This window comes from Borostomias antarcticus (assembly GCF_949987555.1).
Source record: "Borostomias antarcticus genome assembly, contig: scaffold_62, whole genome shotgun sequence".
NCBI lineage: Eukaryota > Metazoa > Chordata > Actinopteri > Stomiiformes > Stomiidae > Borostomias > Borostomias antarcticus.
Window position 1 is genome coordinate 324,698 of NW_028176112.1, and position 20,113 is coordinate 344,810.

Below are 20,113 nucleotides of genomic sequence, written 5' to 3' on the forward strand. Positions count from 1 at the left end.
AGAAAGCTGGAGTCGATCATAATCAATAGTCCTAGCTCTAGAGAACAACATGAACTTAGATTTGCTAGGATTTAGGACTAGTTTAAGACTGGTGAGAGCTTCTTGTAGTACATTAAAAGCAAGTTGCAGATTAATAATGGCTTCCTGAACAGTATCCGCAGTACAGTAGACAACTGTATCATCAGCATATAAATGAACATGCTCATTGATGGTTGTGTTGTGCATCTCTGTTTTGCTCCCAAGTGAAACTACAAGATCCTCCCATTATTGAAGTTGTATGCACAGTGCAGTGAATTATCCTCAGTTCAACTCAACAAGTTGTCTTTTATTTTATTTTGACAGTTGATATCTATCTAATGAACACCAAATTATGAACACCTGTTGCCAGTGGCTTTTCCTGTCTGTCAGCCCCCTGGCAGACCTCATTCCAACTGTCACTCTGTCCTTGGTCTAGAACAAACAATAAGAGACCAACAACTGTGGCTTCCAAGAGGAGGGCGTTTTCCTGGATATAAGTCAAAGTGGCACCCGACAGCGCTAACAGTCGTGAGAAGAAGCGGAAAAAACCCCCCAGAGATCTGAGCGTGCCATTGTTCAATCTTCACCTGAACTGAGAGATGCTCGGTGCTCCTGTTCTACTGCGTGCGAGGAAACGACAGAGGCCGGCGGAGCCTGCCGCCCGGGGTCAGAGCGAGGTGAGGTTTAAGGAAGTGGTGCTGTACCTGGTGGAGAGGAAGATGGGAAGCAGCAGGAGAGACTTCCTGTCCGGCCTGGCCAGGTCAAAGGGATTCCGCGTGGATGATGTCCTCAGGTAGGAACACCACTTTAGATTATTAAGGGTCGAGCACGTGATTGGCTGATTCCAAGTTAGAATGCTTTGCCATGCTTTGTCAAGTTGTCATTATAGTGAGTGTCTTGCGTCGTGCCTGTTTATCACGGGACTCTTCGAAGTGATGACTTACGCATCTGACAACAATGTTTCCTCAATTGAGAAAACAACAGGTTTGTCTCATTGGGGCTTATTAACAAACTATACAGATAAACTTCACATAACACCACCTCTATTGCCAGAGAGAGCCTATGGGAGGAGGCCCCTTCTTTCCTAACCCAGCCTCCCTCAGGGTCGTCTGAGGCTGCCGATAGGGCTACCACACACAACTCTCCATGCTAAATAGGGATTCACTGTGTCGTGGCTGGGCATGCGGTGACAGAGAGGTGGGCTGGGTGAGCTCCGTTGGGCAGACCCAGCTGTAGAGAGCCCACCGGCGGGATTGGCCGGCTGGAGGCAGTGAGGCTATGGGAACGCTGCCGGCGACGTGCCAGCCCGGGGATGGCAGCATTCCCAGAAACACAGCTTGAGCGCTCCTACGGTTGCACTTGGGCCTGGTGCGATTGTTTGAAACCAACCACAGGAAGTGGAGTGCGCCCGCCTCAAACTGACATTCTGCAAGGCAGGCAATTTTGATATCAGCTACACTCGGACAGATGCACGCAGGTGCTCACACACACATGTGCGCGCACGCACACACACACACACACACACACACACACACACACAGGCGTGCATGCATGCGTGCAAACAAGAACTTGATAAGTTTAAAGGTCAGTCATGTTCTGTTCTTGACACTCTTTGATTTGGATGTCAGATTTCACAGTAGAGTGCAGGCAGTGTACAGAGACTGGATCAGGTACGGTATTAGTTGTTTACCAGTTCTCTTTAGCTCTCTCTACGGGAGAATGGCTGTGCTGGGCTCAGGGCCCCGCTGTTTCTGAGAACTTCAGCCTGGTGCAGCGCTGCATGCAAGCTCATTTACCTGTCCATCTTTTACATTCACTGTTGGCGGCATGTCAGAAAATATACACATTTTGGCCGGTTTGTAGAGCGCCCTGTGTCATGTACTGTAACTGAAGAGAAAATGTGTGTATTTGATGTACATACTGTAACAATCAGTTCGCTCTAAGAAACAATAATCAATTCAACCAGGCTTCCTCCACTTCTTCAATGGTGTCAGTCTGAAAGACATCATGTCATATATAACATACCCAATCAATGAAAGAAAATCAGTTGCAGTTCCACTATCGTGTTGTGTTCTCTAAATTGAGCCTTGTTGAGAGGTTGTTTGTCCAGATGTGTGTGCGTGTGTGTGTTCGTGTGCTGCTGAGCCACTCCAGACCTAGCCTCAACGCCAGATCCATGAGAGTTCATTCTCTGATACACTAGGTAAGCTACGCTAACTACGTTCCTGCATGCTGCAGATCTCTCTATGGGTCTGGGACACTTCATGCAAAAATCTGGGGCTCAAATCCTGGCAATTCATTGGTTTCGCAGGAATCCCTGCGACACCAATCAGTAACGACTTTCGCGATCAGACGATCATGCCCTGCCCATCTAACCTGGGCTCTCATTTGCTGCTACGACCTGTTACTCTTTCAATTTTTAACCGTCCATACGCCCTCGGAATACCAGCTTGGGCGACCAAGTGGCACATACTCTATTATGTAGTATGCGGAGCGCAGCGACTAATATTTGAGTCTGCAGAGAGACTACTCCAGATCTGTCTCTGATGAAGCCCAGAACGCAGAACAGACTGAGGATTAGTCTTGCCAGTGATTCGTCCAATTAAACAGCGTCGTCCCCCATCCATTGGGACGCCCTCGGAGCAAGGTGGTATCATGGTGGGAGCCGTAAGGAGCTGCTACGCTGTTTTACACACAGCGGCAGGAGGACAGGAGGAGGAGGAGGCATAAAGGCGCAGGGTGTGTGTGTGTGTGTGTGTGTGTGTGGAGGGGGGGTAATTATTCACGGATGGGAGCTCTGCTTGGTGCGGTAGTTACAAAGTGCAGTAGAGCAGAGAGGCTTCTGGGTGTGGGGAGTCTCAGATGTTATTGTGATACACTAGTTGGCGTACTTTAGCTACACATTCAGGGCGGTGTCTCGCAGATCACGCACACCCCTCTGAGACAGGCGGGCTGTGTGGTGTGTGCTGCTTTGTACCTCAACAGCATGTATTATAGACCCTGTCAAGGCTTCGCTCTGGACATGAAGTACTCGCTGAGAACTTCACTGAGCTAAGAGAAAGAGACAGTCTTTCATTCTGCTTATGCAGATTCTGTGAAAGAGTAACCAGTGATCTTATAAACAGAGTGACTGCGAATCAGCGGTTGCTGAAGTTCTAACGGACTGTTTCACTTAAAATGTTTTCTTGCTAGACAGAGAATGATCTCGCTCCATCTCCCCCTCCCTGTGCCAGTGACGAGGTCACCCATGTAGTGGCCGAGGGCAACCAGGCCCCGGGGCTGTGGGCGTGGCTGAGGGGGCGTGGCCTGAGCGACGTGTCCGGGATGCAGGTGCTGGACATCACCTGGTTCACCGACAGCATGAGGGAGATGAGGCCCGTTGCCGTGGAGACCCGACACCGTATTCAGGTGAGTGGAGTTATCTCTGCGTGTGTGTGCGCCATCGTCTGTGTGCGGCGTCTGTTTTTGTGATTAACTTTCCATCGATACATCACCAAGGCCTGGGCTGAAGAGAACATCCCACAACAATGGTGAGATGGCAGTATTGTCACTAAGCACAAGAACGAGGGTGACAAGGCTGTCTGTGACAACAATATGATACATATACGGTATACTGTATTAGTTCTTGCTGTTGCTGGTAAGGTCCTGGCTAAGGTGATGCTACAGAGGTCAATCAACAACATCACAGAATCAATGCTGCCTGAATCACAGTGCGGGTTTAGGAAGAACAGCAGCACGGTCAACATGGTTTTCACATCCTGACAGCTTCAGGAAAAGTGCCAGGAACAACTTGAGGACCTGTTCATGGCCTTTGTCATCCTCTCCAAAGCCTTTGACACTGTCCAGAGAGAACTTTTGTGGTACGTTCAGGTTTAACCTGAAGCGCCAGGTGGTTTGCTTCGCATAACCATCAAGGAACTCTCTGTTGGAATCTGTTTGGAAAAGGGGAGGCACTTGGCAGGTGATTGGATGAACCATCTGTATCACGTGCCAACTTCAACCGCTCCTTGCTGTCATTAGCCCGGCCAGCGTAGCTGTTTGTATTTAAAATTCCTCAGAACCAACGCAGATTAGCGAGATTCTTTTCTAATCTGGCACAAATGGATTTCTATGGAGAGTATCCTGGCTGATTTGCGAGCGGTCTCAAGATTGAATGACCGCTAGGGACCAGAGTCTGCCCCATTCCCGATACATACAGGGGTCAGGCAGGGGTGTGTGCTAGCGCTGGTGCTCTTTATTATCCTCTTCCTATGTGTCACCCTGCTTATCCACGAGGATATTGCAACAGAACAGAAATGTCTTTGATGTGGAGTCGGCAGAAGAAGGTTGAATGTTCAAGTGAGAATTAAGACATAATTAGAAGAGATAGATGACAGAGTATTTGTAGTTTTCACTAAGTGATAAGATAAGATAAATAAACTGAAATTTGGGCAGTAGGTGTGTGTGTGTGTGTTGTGTCCACTCCTGTGTGTCTAAATTAATTAGGTTGAATCAAACCACCAACATTGAATTGCAGTGAACACATTTCCACTTCTTCTAGCTCGCACTCCCATAACTACATTTCGGCAGTTTGACAGAGGCAGAATGACCCCCTTATCTTGCTCTTGGTGCCGGTTTGATCCATCAGCACATTGGGACTCCACTAACCAACACACAGACAGATGTCTTTCCCCGAGATGGCACAAGCGCGACCTCTTCAGCATATGGCCCTAGAATAATAAAATCTGCTGCTTGCTGGAGATGGACAATCAATGTCCACAACTCCACACTTGAGACAGAAGTTTCTCTATTTTTCCTTCAGCAGTGCTCATTAAAAGGCTGTCTGCTGGCTCTCTGTGTCTGTTCGCTGATATAAAATGTATCTAAATAAATAAATAAAAAGTATCATAGCCAGTCGGTAGTGCTATTCCATATGACATGCACAACTGCAACACATCAATAGGTTTCTTGTGGCTGTGTCATTAAGTGCGAGAGCTAATGCAACGCCGCGGTGTGGCGCTTATCGACCTGTCTCTCAAGGTAACCGGAGGGCTGTTTCACCGCTTACACTGTGATGTATCTCTTCTCCGGAGTGAACCAGGCAAATCGGCACAGCATTTCCGTGTGCTGCGCTTCCAATAGATTGTTTTATGAGTTATAAATCCATTTAAGTGGCTTGTGTAGAGAGATATAATATTCTCAGCACAGGCTTCTCTCGCACGCCCGCCAGAGGCTCTCTTCAGCCCTCAGAAAATGCATTTTGCAATCATAAATGTTCCGCTGATGAATGCAACTAAGGGGGAATTTTAAGTATTAAACCCATTGAAATGTAATATTTCCATTAGCTATGCGTTCGCAGACAGGCCATTTTGCCTACAGGTAAGTGGATGTGGGAAATGAGGTGTGAGGCGGGCGCGGGAAAAGTTGAGAGTTCAGGGGCTGGCATCAGGCGGAGGAACACATGTCCCTGCGTGTGAGATGGCTGTCATCAATTTTCTGTTTAGAGTGTCTGACAGCACAGCGCCCCCCACAGGAGGGAGGACCTACTGTGACCCCCCACCGACCCTGCTCGGTGGCCCGCCAGGATATCATTAACCTGCCTGAACACACCTCTGCTTCGGTGCGAACAGCATTAACCCGAGCAGACAGGCCTAATCAGGAGGAGGGGGCGAGGCCTGTAGGAAGGTCTCGCATCAATCACCCAAATCTCCCTCTCAGCAGATGGCGCGGGTGTTCCTGGACAGAGAGGGGGTGTGTGTGTGGTGCGTGGATGTTCCTGGACAGAGAGGGGGTGTGTGTGTGGGGCGTGGATGTTCCTGGACAGAGAGGGGGTGTGTGTGTGGTGCGTGGATGTTCCTGGACAGAGAGGGGGTGTGTGTGTGGTGCGTGGATGTTCCTGGACAGAGAGGGGGTGTGTGTGTGGTGCGTGGATGTTCCTGGACAGAGAGGGGGTGTGTGTGTGGTGCGTGGATGTTCCTGGACAGAGAGGGGGTGTGTGTGTGGTGCGTGGATGTTTCTGGACAGAGAGGGGGTGTGTGTGTGGTGCGTGATGGAGCCACAGTATGAATACAGGAGGCAGTTCATGCTAGCGATCCCCGGAATGAAACTGCAGAGAAGGGGGAGAGATGGGCGTTGGGGAACATGCGGAACAGTGTTCCATAGAGGTGTGTTCCATAGGGCTGTTCTAGAACTTAAGCTCCCTCTGAGTCTTACCCTCACACACTCCACTGAGGCCAGGATATCATTTAAGACCATCTATTCTAGACCAAGCCCACCTCCAACCCCCCCAACACCCCACCCTACACCCTGCCCCCCACAGCCTACGCCCTGTCCCCACACCTCCAACCCCCCCACCCTACGCCCTGCCCCCACTCCCTACGCCCTGCCCCCACAGCCTACGCCCCGCCCCTGTACCTCCGACCACCCTACGCCCTGCCCCCCACAGCCTACGCCCCCCCCTCACGCCCCATACCCCCCCGCCCACACCCCCTGCATACTAACAAGCAGAAGCTTCATCTTTTTGGACTCACAGGCTCCACTGGGGTGGGGAAGTGAGAAAGTCCGCCCTGTAACCACAAACACACCTACGTGTCGGAAGAGTTTCAGAAGCAGTTTCACTTTTGATTGGCCAGAAGCTGGTGTCACGAAATACATTGAGAGCTATTCAATCGTCTTTCCTTAAAGGGGTAGTGTGCTATTTTGGACATGTAGCCCTATTTGTGGTCTCCCTACCATGAACTTGAAACACAGAGACCATAATTTCACTGGTCGTTCCAGTATTGAGCTAGCTGCCATTTTTATGGGCTTCAATGGAGGTCAATGGGGTATACGTAAATGCGTTGAAAAAACTATGATTAAGAGGTTTTCCGAGACTCAAAGCTCAGGGTGTAATCTTACCAGTCTCAGTATGCCCCTTGCGCTAGTTTTCCCTGTTCCCACAGAGGACTATGTGCAAGTCATGCCAAACACCTAAAAATATTCGGATTGCGATACATTTCACAGGAGAGCATACTGAGACTGGTAAGATTACATCCTGTGCTTCCCATCTCAGAAAAGCACATTCTATGTTTCAGGTTCATGGTAGACAGACCACAAATAGGGCTAAGTGTCCAAAAGAGCACACTACCTCTTAAATTCAGAAAAGTAGCGGCCTCTGGCTGTGAATAAATGCTGAACATGCAGTATCCGAGCTCTTGAATCCGTCTGATTGATTCAGTGCAGTGTTGCAAGGGCTGCCCACCTTCTCTTCATTACTTATTTTCAACAGCCCCATATCCTTCAGTCACTACTGGGTGATTCTCATTCAGATTCAGACATTACCATCCACCTAACCCTAACACTAACCCTAAACCTTCTTCCCGTTTCAGAGCTGGAACTTTTCGTTTGCAATTTTCACAATCACAATGTTCCATTGTCGCGTCTAATTGTCAGAGAGACCATTAATAGTACTGTACATCTGTAATCCCCTTTGACACATTCCAAATGGGGAGCAATTTCTTCATGGAATTGGAAGGCTTTTTTGGAAGCAAATTGGATTATGGTGTTGAAGTCTTGATGTTACAGGTTTGCCAGTGAAATGGATTTTCATGCCACCCAGCTGTGAGATGAGTATCATTAGTCTGTTACCCGGGAGACACAGGAACACTAGTGGACAATGCTCTTGGCACGTGTGCATTTGCAGTGTCCCCTTATTTATTTTGTGATCGCATTAAGGTGGTTTTGTGTTTGTACACAGGACACCCCTGCACCATTGACAGATGTCTCGCTATCAGCTGTGACCACGGTCTCCCAGTATGCATGTCAGAGAAGAACCCCAATGGAGAATCACAACACAATCTTCACAGTGAGTACACCTCATGCCCACATGCAAACGCATGCACACACACGCATTCACACAAATACACAGACACACACAAACACATTTTTTTTATTTACTTACATGTCCACATAGAGAAAAACATACAGGGGTACAAATAGTGATGGTGCAATTAATATACATTTTCACTTTGTGCCCCCCCCCCCCCACACACACACACGTCCATTCCAACCTGCATAGTTTCACACACCAGTGCTGTAATGCTGGCTCCGTATTAAAGCGAGCAGCAGCTGCAGGTAGGGCTGTGATGAAGGTGAATAGCTGAGGCGCCCGCAGACCTGGCACAGGGGCTGGCGCCGACCGACCCTCCCCGAGCAATGTCACGCCACGCCCAGACGGGCGACGGACGTGACGCCACTCACAAACAGTGATGGATCTGTGCCCACGCCAGGGGGAGGAGGAGGGACGGAGGGATGGATGGAGGGAGGGATGGATGCGGGGGAGGGGGGGGTGGAGGGAGGGAGGGATGGATGGAGGGAGGAGGGCGGGGGGTGGAGGGAGGGAGGGATGGAGGGATGGAGAGTTTGGAGAGACGGGCTGTGGGGGAGAGCATGGTCTGATTACATTCCGATGTGATCTGTAGACGCTCTGATAGCCTGATGTCACCAGCCTGATCACGTGAGCTCATTCTATTAGATCAGTCAGGACATCCACCCATTCAAACTGATTTCCATCTGACCAAATATTGATCGAGCCAATCACAACCGTTTATCTAACATTGGGCGGTTATGATACAACGACCGTGCCCACTTGATACGATGAGACTAACCCGCGTTTCGTTGCTCTCATTGGACGTTGCTCTCAATAAACGTGGGATTTCCAGAACATTTGCATTTGACACTGATGCCCACTGCAGGAATGTTTCCACTGGGTCCTAGAGAAACAGCACACGCTCCCTGGATCCAAAATCTACCACAAGATAATCTGACAGATGGAGCAAGAAAATGCCCTCCCTCCCTAACCCTACATTATCATGTTATGTACAGTATGATAATAACCTCATGTCTTGCTAAAAGAAGAATGAATGTGTCACTGTCTTAACTGCGGGAGAAACCTACGAATCCGCTGTGATGGGTAGTACCGTCCCTTTAAGAGAGCGCCTCAGTGCCCATCGGGAGATGTAGCCTACTGTACCTTTCAGCCTTGAGGTGTTGTTGAATTGTAATTATGCCAGTTCTGTTTGGTATGCTGCTGGGTCGCTGTGTGCTCCCTGCTCTGCGGGTAGCTGCGTTTCCCGTTGCCTGGGGGTGGCTTGATGATAGATAGATGATGTTTATTGTCCTCAATGAGGAAATGCATTCCCCAGCTCACGTTACAGTGAACAAGCGTATAAACCCACAGACCCCGTGCACATACATATAGATGCACAAATAACAACAAAGCACAAACAGTTGCGTACATTTTGTCACGAGCCGGCTCATAGGCCGTGACGAACAAGGAGAACAAACCGAACGGGAACTTAGAATAACCAACCAATAAACATATGCAACAAATGAATAATGGATGTGCTCAGGGAGAGGGATCTCTCTGAGTGATGAGTCTGGGACAGGTTGTAACCCCTGGGCAGAGCGCCCAGACCGCGCCGACACCTCGCGGTAGCCCGGGAGTCCGCAGCCCTCGAGGGATTCACGGAACGTACAGCGTCCTAAATCGAGGGAGGGCATCGTGAGCGGCCAGGGACCAGCAGGCGTGGTCAGCGCTGTCCGCCACTCAGCCGGTATTGTTTTGAGCTTTTCTGTACACTTTCTTTGATTTGAGTGGGGGAGCGTCTGGCCTCTGTTTGTTAATAGGCTCGGTCAGTTTCAAACCCATCGTATTAAAGGCTGGGATTTCAGTGAACTGCGTCTTCCGCCCTTCATCTGGTTGGAGGTCTGGCTGCGGGAAACCAGCTAGAATGGTTCCCGGGAGCGTAAGTTCCCGGGTGACGTTTGTCGCTCTGCTGCTACTCGCTGCACGACAGTAGGCGTCTGTTCCAGTGAGAGGCTTGGGATTCTGTAGTGTGCATGCGTGGGAGGTCGAGGAGTTGGTGATGAGTTTCTATAAGGATTATGATCCCATGGAGACATCTGTTTCATATAGACTTTGAAGTTCTTAGCGACTACACTCGCACACACACACACACACACACACACCACACACACACACACACACACACACACACACACACACACCACACACACACACACACACACACACACACACACACACACACACACACACACACACACGTCACCACCTGGGAGCAGTGTTCAGTTTCACTTCCCCTTTTCCTTTACGCTGCATTAACTCTCTGATTAGTGATCCCCAACCTCCTCCACAGCCATGATTCACTTACCATCCTCCTCCGCCACACGCCAGTGTTATCGCTGCTAATGAATGACTGTGGAAGCAGTGGCCATGTACAATATATGCAGTAAAGCCATAGATAAATCAGACCTTTCCATTTGTGTCCAGGGATACCGTGTAATCATTCGAAGATGATCCCTGGTTGTTTTTCATTAATGAAATGTGGAAATACGTGAATTATTCAATCGCATGTTACTAGAGCGTCTTGATCTGATTTGCTTTCCATTCCTGGTCTAGTGGCACGGACGGCAGTGATGTCATCCTCGCTGACTGTCAAGTTAATTGCGGAATTGAATAACGAGGGAATGTGTACTAGAGAGAGGGGCACAGACAGAAAGAGAGAGAGAGTGATAGAGAAAGAGAGAGAGAGAGAGATATAGAGAGAGAGAGAAAGAGAGAGAGAGAAAGAGACAAAGAGAAAGAGAGAGAGAGAAAGAGAGAGTACATGCAAAGGTGGTGAGTTGGGCTCAGAGGAAGTGTGGTAGGAAGCGGCCCGTGGTGTACGAGGAACTGCAGGGTGCCGGAGGAGGGAGCGGAGAGGGAGGAGGAGGAGGAGGAGGAGGAGGAGGAGGGAGTGCGAGGAGCGGAGGGGAGGAGGTGTCAGCTCCAGGAACTAGGGATGAGCGTCATCCCTCCAACAGCACCCCGGCGAGCTGCCAATCACAGTCAGGCAGCACGGCTTCCTCCCGCCCTGGTGTGTCACACGTTATTGATTTATTCAGCCCTGTTTTCTCTCCTGCTGCTCTCTGCTCCGCTTGACTAGCGTGTCTCTCACCCCCGTGTGTGTGTGTGTGTGTGTGTGTGTGTATGTTCTGTATGCATAAGTGTGTGCACTTAGTTGATCTCTCTCCTTCTCTCTCTCGTCTCACTCACACATACACACACACACACACACACACACACACACACACACACACACACACACACACACACACACTAGCCTACATACCCTCTCACCATCTCTACTGTACGCCATCTACAATACTTCCTCTCAATCTTCCTGTCATAATTCTGCTCTCAGTTGCACAGATCCAGATATTGACATGTGTTTTGGCTGATTTATATGCTGCATTAATGGGCTCTTACACTGACTGCAATTGTGTGCAATTTCCCCCCGAGGATTAATAAAGTACTACAGTACTACTACTACTACTACTACTACTACTACTACTACTACTGTATAAAGTATCTATCTATCTATCTATCTATCTATCTATCTATCTATCTATCTACACACACACACACACGCCTCTGTATTGAAAAACAAGCTTGACTGGCCTCTGGCTCTAATGAGATGAGAGAGGAGGAATGAGGGAGAAGGAGAGTGAGTAGAAGACATAGAGAGAGGGGAAGAGAGAGAGAGAGAGTCAGAGGGTAAGAGAGAGAGAGAGTCAGAGGACAAAGGCTCTAGGATTGTTTTTGTTCAGCCAGGGTGTCCGGCACATTGTTTCAGAGTGGCGTGAAGGGGGCCTGTGGGCTTGACTGATCTCCGGCTGTGTCAGGCAGATCCTCTCATCACCCGGCAGAGTTACAACCAACAACCTCAGCAACCCTCTGACAAAAAGAGAGAACACGAGACTCTCGTGCTAGTCTCTATACGCTTCGTTCAACTAGAGACCGAGGACTTTCATTCAGATTTTCGTCGCATAAAGTGGGTGGAAACAATTTGAGAGTAAAAAACAATTTGAGAGTAAAAAACAACAACCTTGCATTGTAGAACCAATCCAAAGCAGTAGGCGTAGTCTTGGTACCGTCTGTTCTTGATGGTGTTCTAGCGACTATTTCAACGTAGAAATCCCCAGATGTTCGGAAGGTGGCGATCCGGTATGTCTGGTATCGCTAGACCAATACAACAGACCTACCTGACCATCTCTGGTAAAATTGTATACATCCTCAACTGAAGATCACACTGTTCCTACTCTGGTAGTATAATGGCCTACAGTATGTCAACCTACTGTATGCCTATATGTAGACTTAGGCCGTTTTATATTTTTTGTGTTTTTTGAAAAACTTGAAAATATGACTTAGGCCATTATTTTACGAAGGTGCTAATATTTAGAACCATAATAAGTTTCCATGGTGGAAGGACATCAGAGGATCACAGCACACAGTACTGCAGCCAAATGGCAGAGTAGGGGCTCATATGCCCCTGGCATGATCGGTCAGGAACGCTTCAGTCAGTGTGAACACGTGCCTCGCTCCCGGCCTCTCACACATATAAGAGATGATGGCGGGTGGTAAACCGGGACGCCACGTCGGCGCTCTGCATGCCCCGGACCTCCCAACCGACCTTAATTTTTCATTAATTAGATGAGCACCAAACACAACCTGTCCCTCTCTCCCCAGCTCTGGCTGGCTCGGTGCTGGAAGGTGAGAGCGTTGACAGCCGACAGACTTGCCTCCGACGGGGGTGCGGCGTTGAGATGGCTCTAGGTCCGGCCAGCTCATCTGTTCTTGGGGATGGGCTCCCGCCGCGGTTGGGAGCTTTATAGGTGCCCGCTGGCTGACTGATCGCAACGCGGTGCCGTGCCCAGGCCGCGTGTGGCGTCCGACGGCACGGGAGAGCTGCAGGGCCGCTCCTAGCTAGCCAGCCGCTACGCTCTGGGCCATCTGTCTCTGCCGGCCGCAGGTGAGACCCCATGTAGACGACTGCGGCGGCAAATGTGCTGAGCTAAGCTGTTAGCCTGGGCCACAGTAATCCGTTGCTTAAGCCTGTCCGTACTGCTCTGGTTTTAGTAGGAGATGCTTGGACTAGGAGTGTGCAAGTGTAATTGCTGTAATTTCTCCAGGCAGGTTCAAACAGCACACAGCCTGAATTCTCACCCCGAATTAAGAACTCACTTCCCTTCAGCTCCCACTGTGAGGGGGGTCCAACTGCACGTGCGCGTGTGTGTGCGTACATGCAAGCGAGTGTGTATTATGTGTGTGTTTGTGTACAGTATATATGTGTGTGTGTGTATTATGTGTGTGTGTGTACAGTATATATGTGTGTGTGTGTGGGTGTGTGTGTGCGTGCATGCGGGTGTGTAAGTGTGTCATCTGTGTGGAGTTGTGAACCGGTCAGTAGATGTTTGGTAGGACCAGGGTGTGGTGAGGTCAGGTCTGTTTGAACAGAGCACCAGGTCAACCCACTGAGCATGTTTCCAAGGCTGTCCACACTATCCTCTCAAGGCTAAGACTAATTTTAGTGGAATCCCTTGTGTAAACTGTGAACATTTTCCCTACAGGCATTTTTCTCTAGTCTCTTCCAGAAACAATGTATTGTTATGTATTGGACATATTGTGTGGTACTATAGACCTATCACAGTATCGCTCCATAGTGATCTGTATCATAGACTGAAGATCTAGCCTGCATGCATTTGCATACTATGCAAATGTCAATCGGTGCACAGTAAAATGTGACCCAATGACTTGACTTGAAGTGAAGGAACACGTTGCTGAAATAACTAAGTTCAGTAAACTCATTTGAAGTGCGTTTAAGAACAATTTCACCATAAAAGTAGAACAAACTCAAAATGGGTAATGTCAACAGAGCAACAAAAATTAAGTTAACGGGACGTCATATTTTACAATGGTGTCGTACTATCGCATATCTCTATGATCTATATCTCATCACGGTCAGCTGGGACGGCTCATAAATACCCCCCTCCCCCCCTGGGAGATCCTGCTGTGAAAAGGTGGAAAGTTACAGGCCTCCTCACCAGCGCACACCACCCCAAATGTCTCTGTGCGGTCATCCGGGAAGAGGCCCACATGTCAAGGCCTGGAGAGAAGGAGAGAGAAGGAGAGAGGGAGAGAATGAGAGAGAGAGAGAGACAGAAAAAGAGAGACAGAGAGGGAGAGAGTAGAAGGGAGGCTGAGGGGCCGTGTGCTCGATCTGCCTGCCACCATTACGGGTCAGTGTGTTTGATGGGCGAGTGCACACCGGACACGTCTCTCATTCATTCATTTCCTCTCTCCCTCTCTCTCCACTCGCACCTCCTCTTGTTCTGCTCTCTCCCCCCTTACACTCCTCTGTCCTCTGATCACGTCTCTCTCTCTCTCTCTTCCATCCGTCTCCCATTTGTTCTCCTGTCCTCCTCTCTTCATCTGGCCATCCATTCTGTCTGTCTACCTCTATTTTCTCCCTCCATCTTTTACTCTCGCCTACACCCCTGTCTCCTCCAGGATGCGTTCGAGGTGCTGGCCCAGAGTCTGGAGTTCGCCGAGATGGAGGGCCAGTGTCTGGCGTTCCGGAGGGCTGCCTCGCTCCTGAAGAGCCTGCCCTGGGCGGTGGGCTGCGTGGGGGCCACCCAGGGCCTCCCCTGCCTGGGGGAGCACATCAGAGCCGTCATAGAGGTACGGTCACGCATAAGGCAGCTGTAGATCGGGGGGGTGGGGGCGGAGGGACATCCCTGCTGTACCCCCTAGATGTACCCACTCTACCAGGCAAACGTCCAATGTGCAATGTGCACATGAATGCACACGCATATACACACACACAACGCACACACACGCATGCATGTACACACACACACACACACACCGCGCACGTGGCTCAGATAGTACTTCCTCACTAAAAAAAACTGTCAGAACGGGTCATTTGGTCACCACCTCCTGTATCCCTATATATACCTGCAGGGCAGCAATTCTAGCAGCCTGTCAGGGAATGTGTCAGCCCGTGTTTATTTGAATGGAATGCAGAGCGACAGTACCAGAATAAGGTAAACTCTCTGTAGGCAAACTGTCAAAGGAAATAAACCTTTTCCTCACCTGAAAGCAAGTCTGAAATTCTTTAAAATCCACATCAACAGAAGGAAACTGACATATTCTTCACACTTCTCCTTCCTTCTGTCAGATAGGACACGATGGCTGGAAAACGTCCAAAGATAGACCCGCTATTAGACTTATTTAGAAGTTAGCTGAGTGGCTGTCAGTACCTACAGTGACTTGGCGCACAACAAATACAAAGTGCAACCAACTGTCATACAGTGGGGAGGGGGGTGAACGTGTGCCCCACAGGTAAGAGTGTGCTGAAGCTACATCTCCGAGCCTGATCTTGGTCTTGGCTTGAGGGGGTGTGAGTGAATGGATGCACCACTGAGTAGTGAAGGAGATTCCCTCCCTTGTCCCAGGCAGAGTTCCAAAGCTCCATGTCTGGAAATGCACACTAAAATGTAGGTCTGCAGATCTATGGACAATACTGCTTTATTCACTTTTCACATGCAAGCTGTGCTTAATCCTCCTTAAAGTCTTTCCAAAATACATTTGAGAACCTCAAACAAACCCAGACGTACTTAAAAACATAAACTACAAGATAATTGCACTGTTTATCCTACACTACCTTTACCTAAGGAGACACTTGAGAAACAAAAGAGTGCTCCTGCTCCCTGCAAAAGAGGAGTAGACTATTATAGCAAAGACGGCAAGAAAATGCTTTTCAAAACAGTCTGAGCTACTGTATGAAGAATAATCACCCAGGCTTTTTGTTAACACTATAAAACTATCGTTATTCCTCTGTTTCAACATAACAAATATATGATTTATTAGAATAAAAATGGTAATGGTTGTCTGAGCAATACTTAATATAACTGGAATGTATTTCAAATGAGCTCCATCAATCACCGTGACCACAAAATAACAAGGAACTGTGTGAAATTGTAAACTAATAATTGTAATTTGCATAGTAATGTGGAGGAGCTTTTTCCCCCTTTTACACAGGAGATCCTTAAATTTGGCCGTTGCTTTAAAGTTGAAGAGATACAAAGTGGTGAAAGATATCAAACACTTAAGGTAAGAGCATGACATGTCTCTGAAATCAAATCAGATGGTGCGTCTCTCTATCTCCCTTTAAAAAGGCCTTGATAAGTGATCAGGAAATTGCATCTATTCATATAGAGTGCCACAGCATCCCATTTGCTATTTTGATAGCTGACAAACCCTGTCAGAGAACTTGAAATGCTGCTAATTCCCTCCCTCAAGACCTGTCATTAAGCTGTCATGTTCTCTTGAGTGTGTCTCTGCTTCCTCTGCCAGCTGTTCACCAGCGTGTTTGGGGTCGGACCCAAAACAGCAGAGAAGTGGTACCGCAGAGGGTTGCGCTCTTTCCAGGAGGTTCTGGCCCAGCCCAGCATCCAGCTGAACAGGATGCAGACAGCCGGTGAGGACCCCCAAACAGGAAACTGTCCCCTCCTTATATTTCAGCTATGAAATATAAATTGCTGCAGTGGTATACATTAAAAGTGTGTAGCTGCAAACCAAAAACTACTACATAGCAAAACTACTACTACTACATACTATAGGCAACTGCTACTGTAGTTTCTCCTTTCCCAGGGGAACCCCAGTTTTCTGAGCTTTTCTGCGCTTGGCCATGTGCTATTATCTATTCCTGCTCCTGGAGGCATCGCGTGTAAAAAAGCGCCATATTCCAAAACGAATATCAAAATCCAAAGAATAAAATAACAAAATATAAGTGGTGAACGCGAAGCTGGGTGTTTGGGTTTGTATTTTCAGGTCGGGAGAAGCGGAAGTGGAAGGGTTTATTTTCAGGTCGGGAGAATCGAAAGTGAGCTGACCCAGCTTCCGGTTTGGTCATGTGACCTTCGGCGCCTATTACAAGCAATATAAACAGCATATATTACCTTTGTTAGATCACATTTATGAATAGACGTGCTACTCGTTTTTTGGTTGTTTTTTTAATAAAATGTAATAAAAAAAGAGAATCATTTATAATCAAGCATCTGGTATGAAAAAACTTGATGTCCTTTCTTTTCTACAGTCCTACGGTGGCCTCCCGTGGCCATCTGCAGTCTGACTGCTGGTTATAACCGTCATTTATAACCAGCAGTCAGACGGCTGTGGGTCACGTGTCTTCCCGCGCGCGAAAGCAGCACTTTGACGAAAGACGAGCACTGCAGAAAGACTAAGGATAAAGGTAGCTATCGCTTCGAAGTTAAATGTATTGCACTGTAGTATATGAATTGTTTGGTTTACTTGGTTTAAACTAACTTAGTGCTTGCTAATAAAAGACTGATGCTATAGGCTATTAAGAATGAAATGACCTAGATTAATGCAATAATTAAGAAGCCTAGATTGGGCGCCGATGGAAGGCCATATAAAATGGTACCATTGTGGTAAAATATAGAATAACATATTTATTTATTTAAACATTTAACAACACTTAACATAAGCACTACGGTAAAGCGAGCTACAGAATAGTGAGAAACATTTGGTCACATTTGATCATTCATTGGTTTTTGTCGTGTGGTTAAATGTAGAAGGTTGGAAAAATGGCGACAGCCTCAAAAAGATTGTCAACATTTGCGCATGCTCATCATTTAATGTAATTATGTTCAGCGGCCTGACCACGTTCTTGAGGAAATTGGATGAAAAACACAATAGCCTATTTATAAACAGTAGCATATATAGTTAATATATAAGTTATTTTGATGTGCCTTATGAATAACCTTTTCAGTTTGTTTGGTTTGGTTTATTTGACATACACAAATAATAATAATAATAATAATAATAATAGACAAACGGCGTATCTTCTCATGAGCTATTTTATGACTGAAGGTGAAAAACACCTTTGAACATCTCCCCCACAGGCCATGGAACGACCAGCGGAACGATCCGGCAGCGAATCTGAGGAGGAGATGATGGGTGCGTGCGTTTGGAAGAGCATGTGCAGAAAATAAAAAGACAATGACATTATGACAGTGTGACAGACAAGACATTGATTCTGTTGCAATGGACTAAACTGTCCATCACTGTACCCCCCCCCTCCCTCCACAGAAGTTCCTGGGTCACAGCCTGCGTTGAGCGCGCAGGACCAAGTGAGCGTGCTACGGCAGTTCATGGTTGAGAAAATGAACGACTTTAAAGCGATGCTGGATCAGCAGGCAAAGGAAATGGCGCAGTTGAGAAGTGATGTTCACCAGCTGAGGCAGGAACACGCTGGCCTGCAAGCCGCGCTCACTGCCCGAGCGCAAAGCCAAGAACCCTGCCCCTCATCGGAAACCATCCCCGGTCAGCGAGCTGCCTCTTCTGCTGGTCATCTGGTGCTGCTGGGTAGGCCGTCACGCCCGGCCAAAAAACCAAGGCTGGTTGCTTCATCGCTCGAGGACCTGGAAACTGAACTCGCGGAACAAGTAAAGCCCTTCTTGCCGGCAGCTTTAGATCCGAGAGAAAAACTCACCGTGCTACAGGCAGGATTTGTCCACTGCATGGTTGACCAACTTAAGATCAAAGGTTAGTAGGCCTATCTCAAATGTTTTTGTCGCTTGCTTTTTGCCCATTGCTGCAGAAAATGCATTCAGTCTTTGAAATCTGCTCAATCGTGCTCAATCTACTACCCTCCTGTCCCTGCAGACCACACTCGCCTCGACGAGAAAGCCAACACGATCGTCCAACTCGGCGTCCAGCATGGTCTGTGGCCCCGTAATTGGAGTCCCGACGGAATCAAAGGCAGCCCTCAATCCTACATCCGGGAGAGGGTTCGTCGTCTCCTGCGTAGAAGACGCGACGAGGAGACTGCCAAAATGTTGACGGAACTGGCCGAGGAATGTAATTAGGCTCTTGCCTAACTCCAGTTACAATTTGTTGGGCCGTTTGCCGTGTTTGGTGTGTGTGTAGCCTAGAGATGTAGCCTAGCTCCTGTGTGTTAGTTATTTTTGCTCCCCTTGTGTGACAGTGCTGTGCGTTTTTATCAATATATTCTAAAAATGTGTGTACTTTTTGGCCAATGTGTGTTTTTGTGGTGTGTGATTGTGTGCTATTTATATATTCATATAGGCCATATTGCCAAATCCAGAAGGTACAGTATCTCACAAAAGTCCAGTATCTCATTTGAGGCTTTATTCATTTGCAGTGTGGAGATTTCGTCAGGAGATGGCGCCAGAGACTTCTTTAAAGCAATGTGTAACCGGGTGGGGGCTGTTTATATATTAACATATATGACATATTTTGGCTGTCTACATGCAATCTATTATAATATTATCATACCTATAATTACCTCAGCCCAGCACATCATACCACAAACACACACACACAAGACTTAAGCTTATTTTGTTTGTTTTATTTGAACAACAACCGTAAAATAACTTTAAACTATTTACATGGAAGACTTGATTGCAAAATATGAATACCAAAAACCACACATTCGGTCAGTGCACATTCTCCTTTTGCCTTTAAGACAATTGTCAGTATTCTGATAGACAGGCCTTGGTTCAGACAGGATTGTTGACGTCATTTATCAATCGTCTAGCCCAGGGGTCGGCAACCCGCGGCTCCGGAGCCGCATGCGGCTCTTTCATCCCTCTGATGCGGCTCCCTGTGGCTTTTGAAAATAATTAATGAGTATTTAATTAAAATGTATTTTATTTTAGTTTGTTCGTTTTTAAAATGTAATTCTAAATTTGAAGATTATGGTGATCTTGTAACATCTAAATAAAACGTGTTAAAAAATGTCGCTGTTACGCTGTTACTATGCGTCACAACCGCCAATGTGCGACACCCGCCAGCGCGCGATTTCTTGAACTTTTCGAATCCCAGGTAGGACAACTATGGAGAATTCTAAGAAGAGAAAAGTGTCTGAAGAAAACAGAACGTTCAATGGTACGTGGACAGATTCATTTGCTTTCACTGCTGACGAGACTGGTTTACCAGTATGCTTAATATGTAATGAGAAACTAGGAAACAACAAAAGGTCAAATGTCGCAAGACATTTCCAGAATAAACACGCAGCCTTTGCTCAAAAATATCCGGATGGAGATGAGAGAAAAAAAGCCGTTTCGGAACTGATGCGGAAGGTTGATCTGAGTAAAAATCACTTCAAGAAGTGGATGAAGTCTGCAAATTCAAGTACATATGCGAGTTTTGTAGCCGCTCAGTCAGGCACGGGAAGCCGTTCACAGA

The 20,113-nt window shown here is 47.7% G+C and overlaps 2 protein-coding genes across 2 annotated transcripts in view; one reads left to right on the top strand and one right to left on the bottom strand.

Annotated features, from left to right (window-relative positions):
• Nucleotides 1–20,113, bottom strand: part of LOC311328820 (mitochondrial adenyl nucleotide antiporter SLC25A24-like) — a gene marked incomplete at both ends in the record, with an annotated part of 358,532 nt that overhangs the window by 75,186 nt on the left and 263,233 nt on the right. The gene's annotated exons all lie outside the window — the stretch shown is intronic.
• Nucleotides 618–18,771, top strand: LOC311328803 (DNA nucleotidylexotransferase-like; the record flags this gene model as incomplete). Its single annotated transcript, XM_084462714.1, has 7 exons — nt 618–811; nt 3,252–3,426; nt 7,733–7,840; nt 14,387–14,557; nt 15,920–15,991; nt 16,235–16,358; nt 18,569–18,771. The coding sequence occupies 7 exons, from the start codon at nt 618–620 to the stop codon at nt 18,769–18,771; spliced, it is 1,047 nt and encodes a 348-aa protein (XP_084318840.1).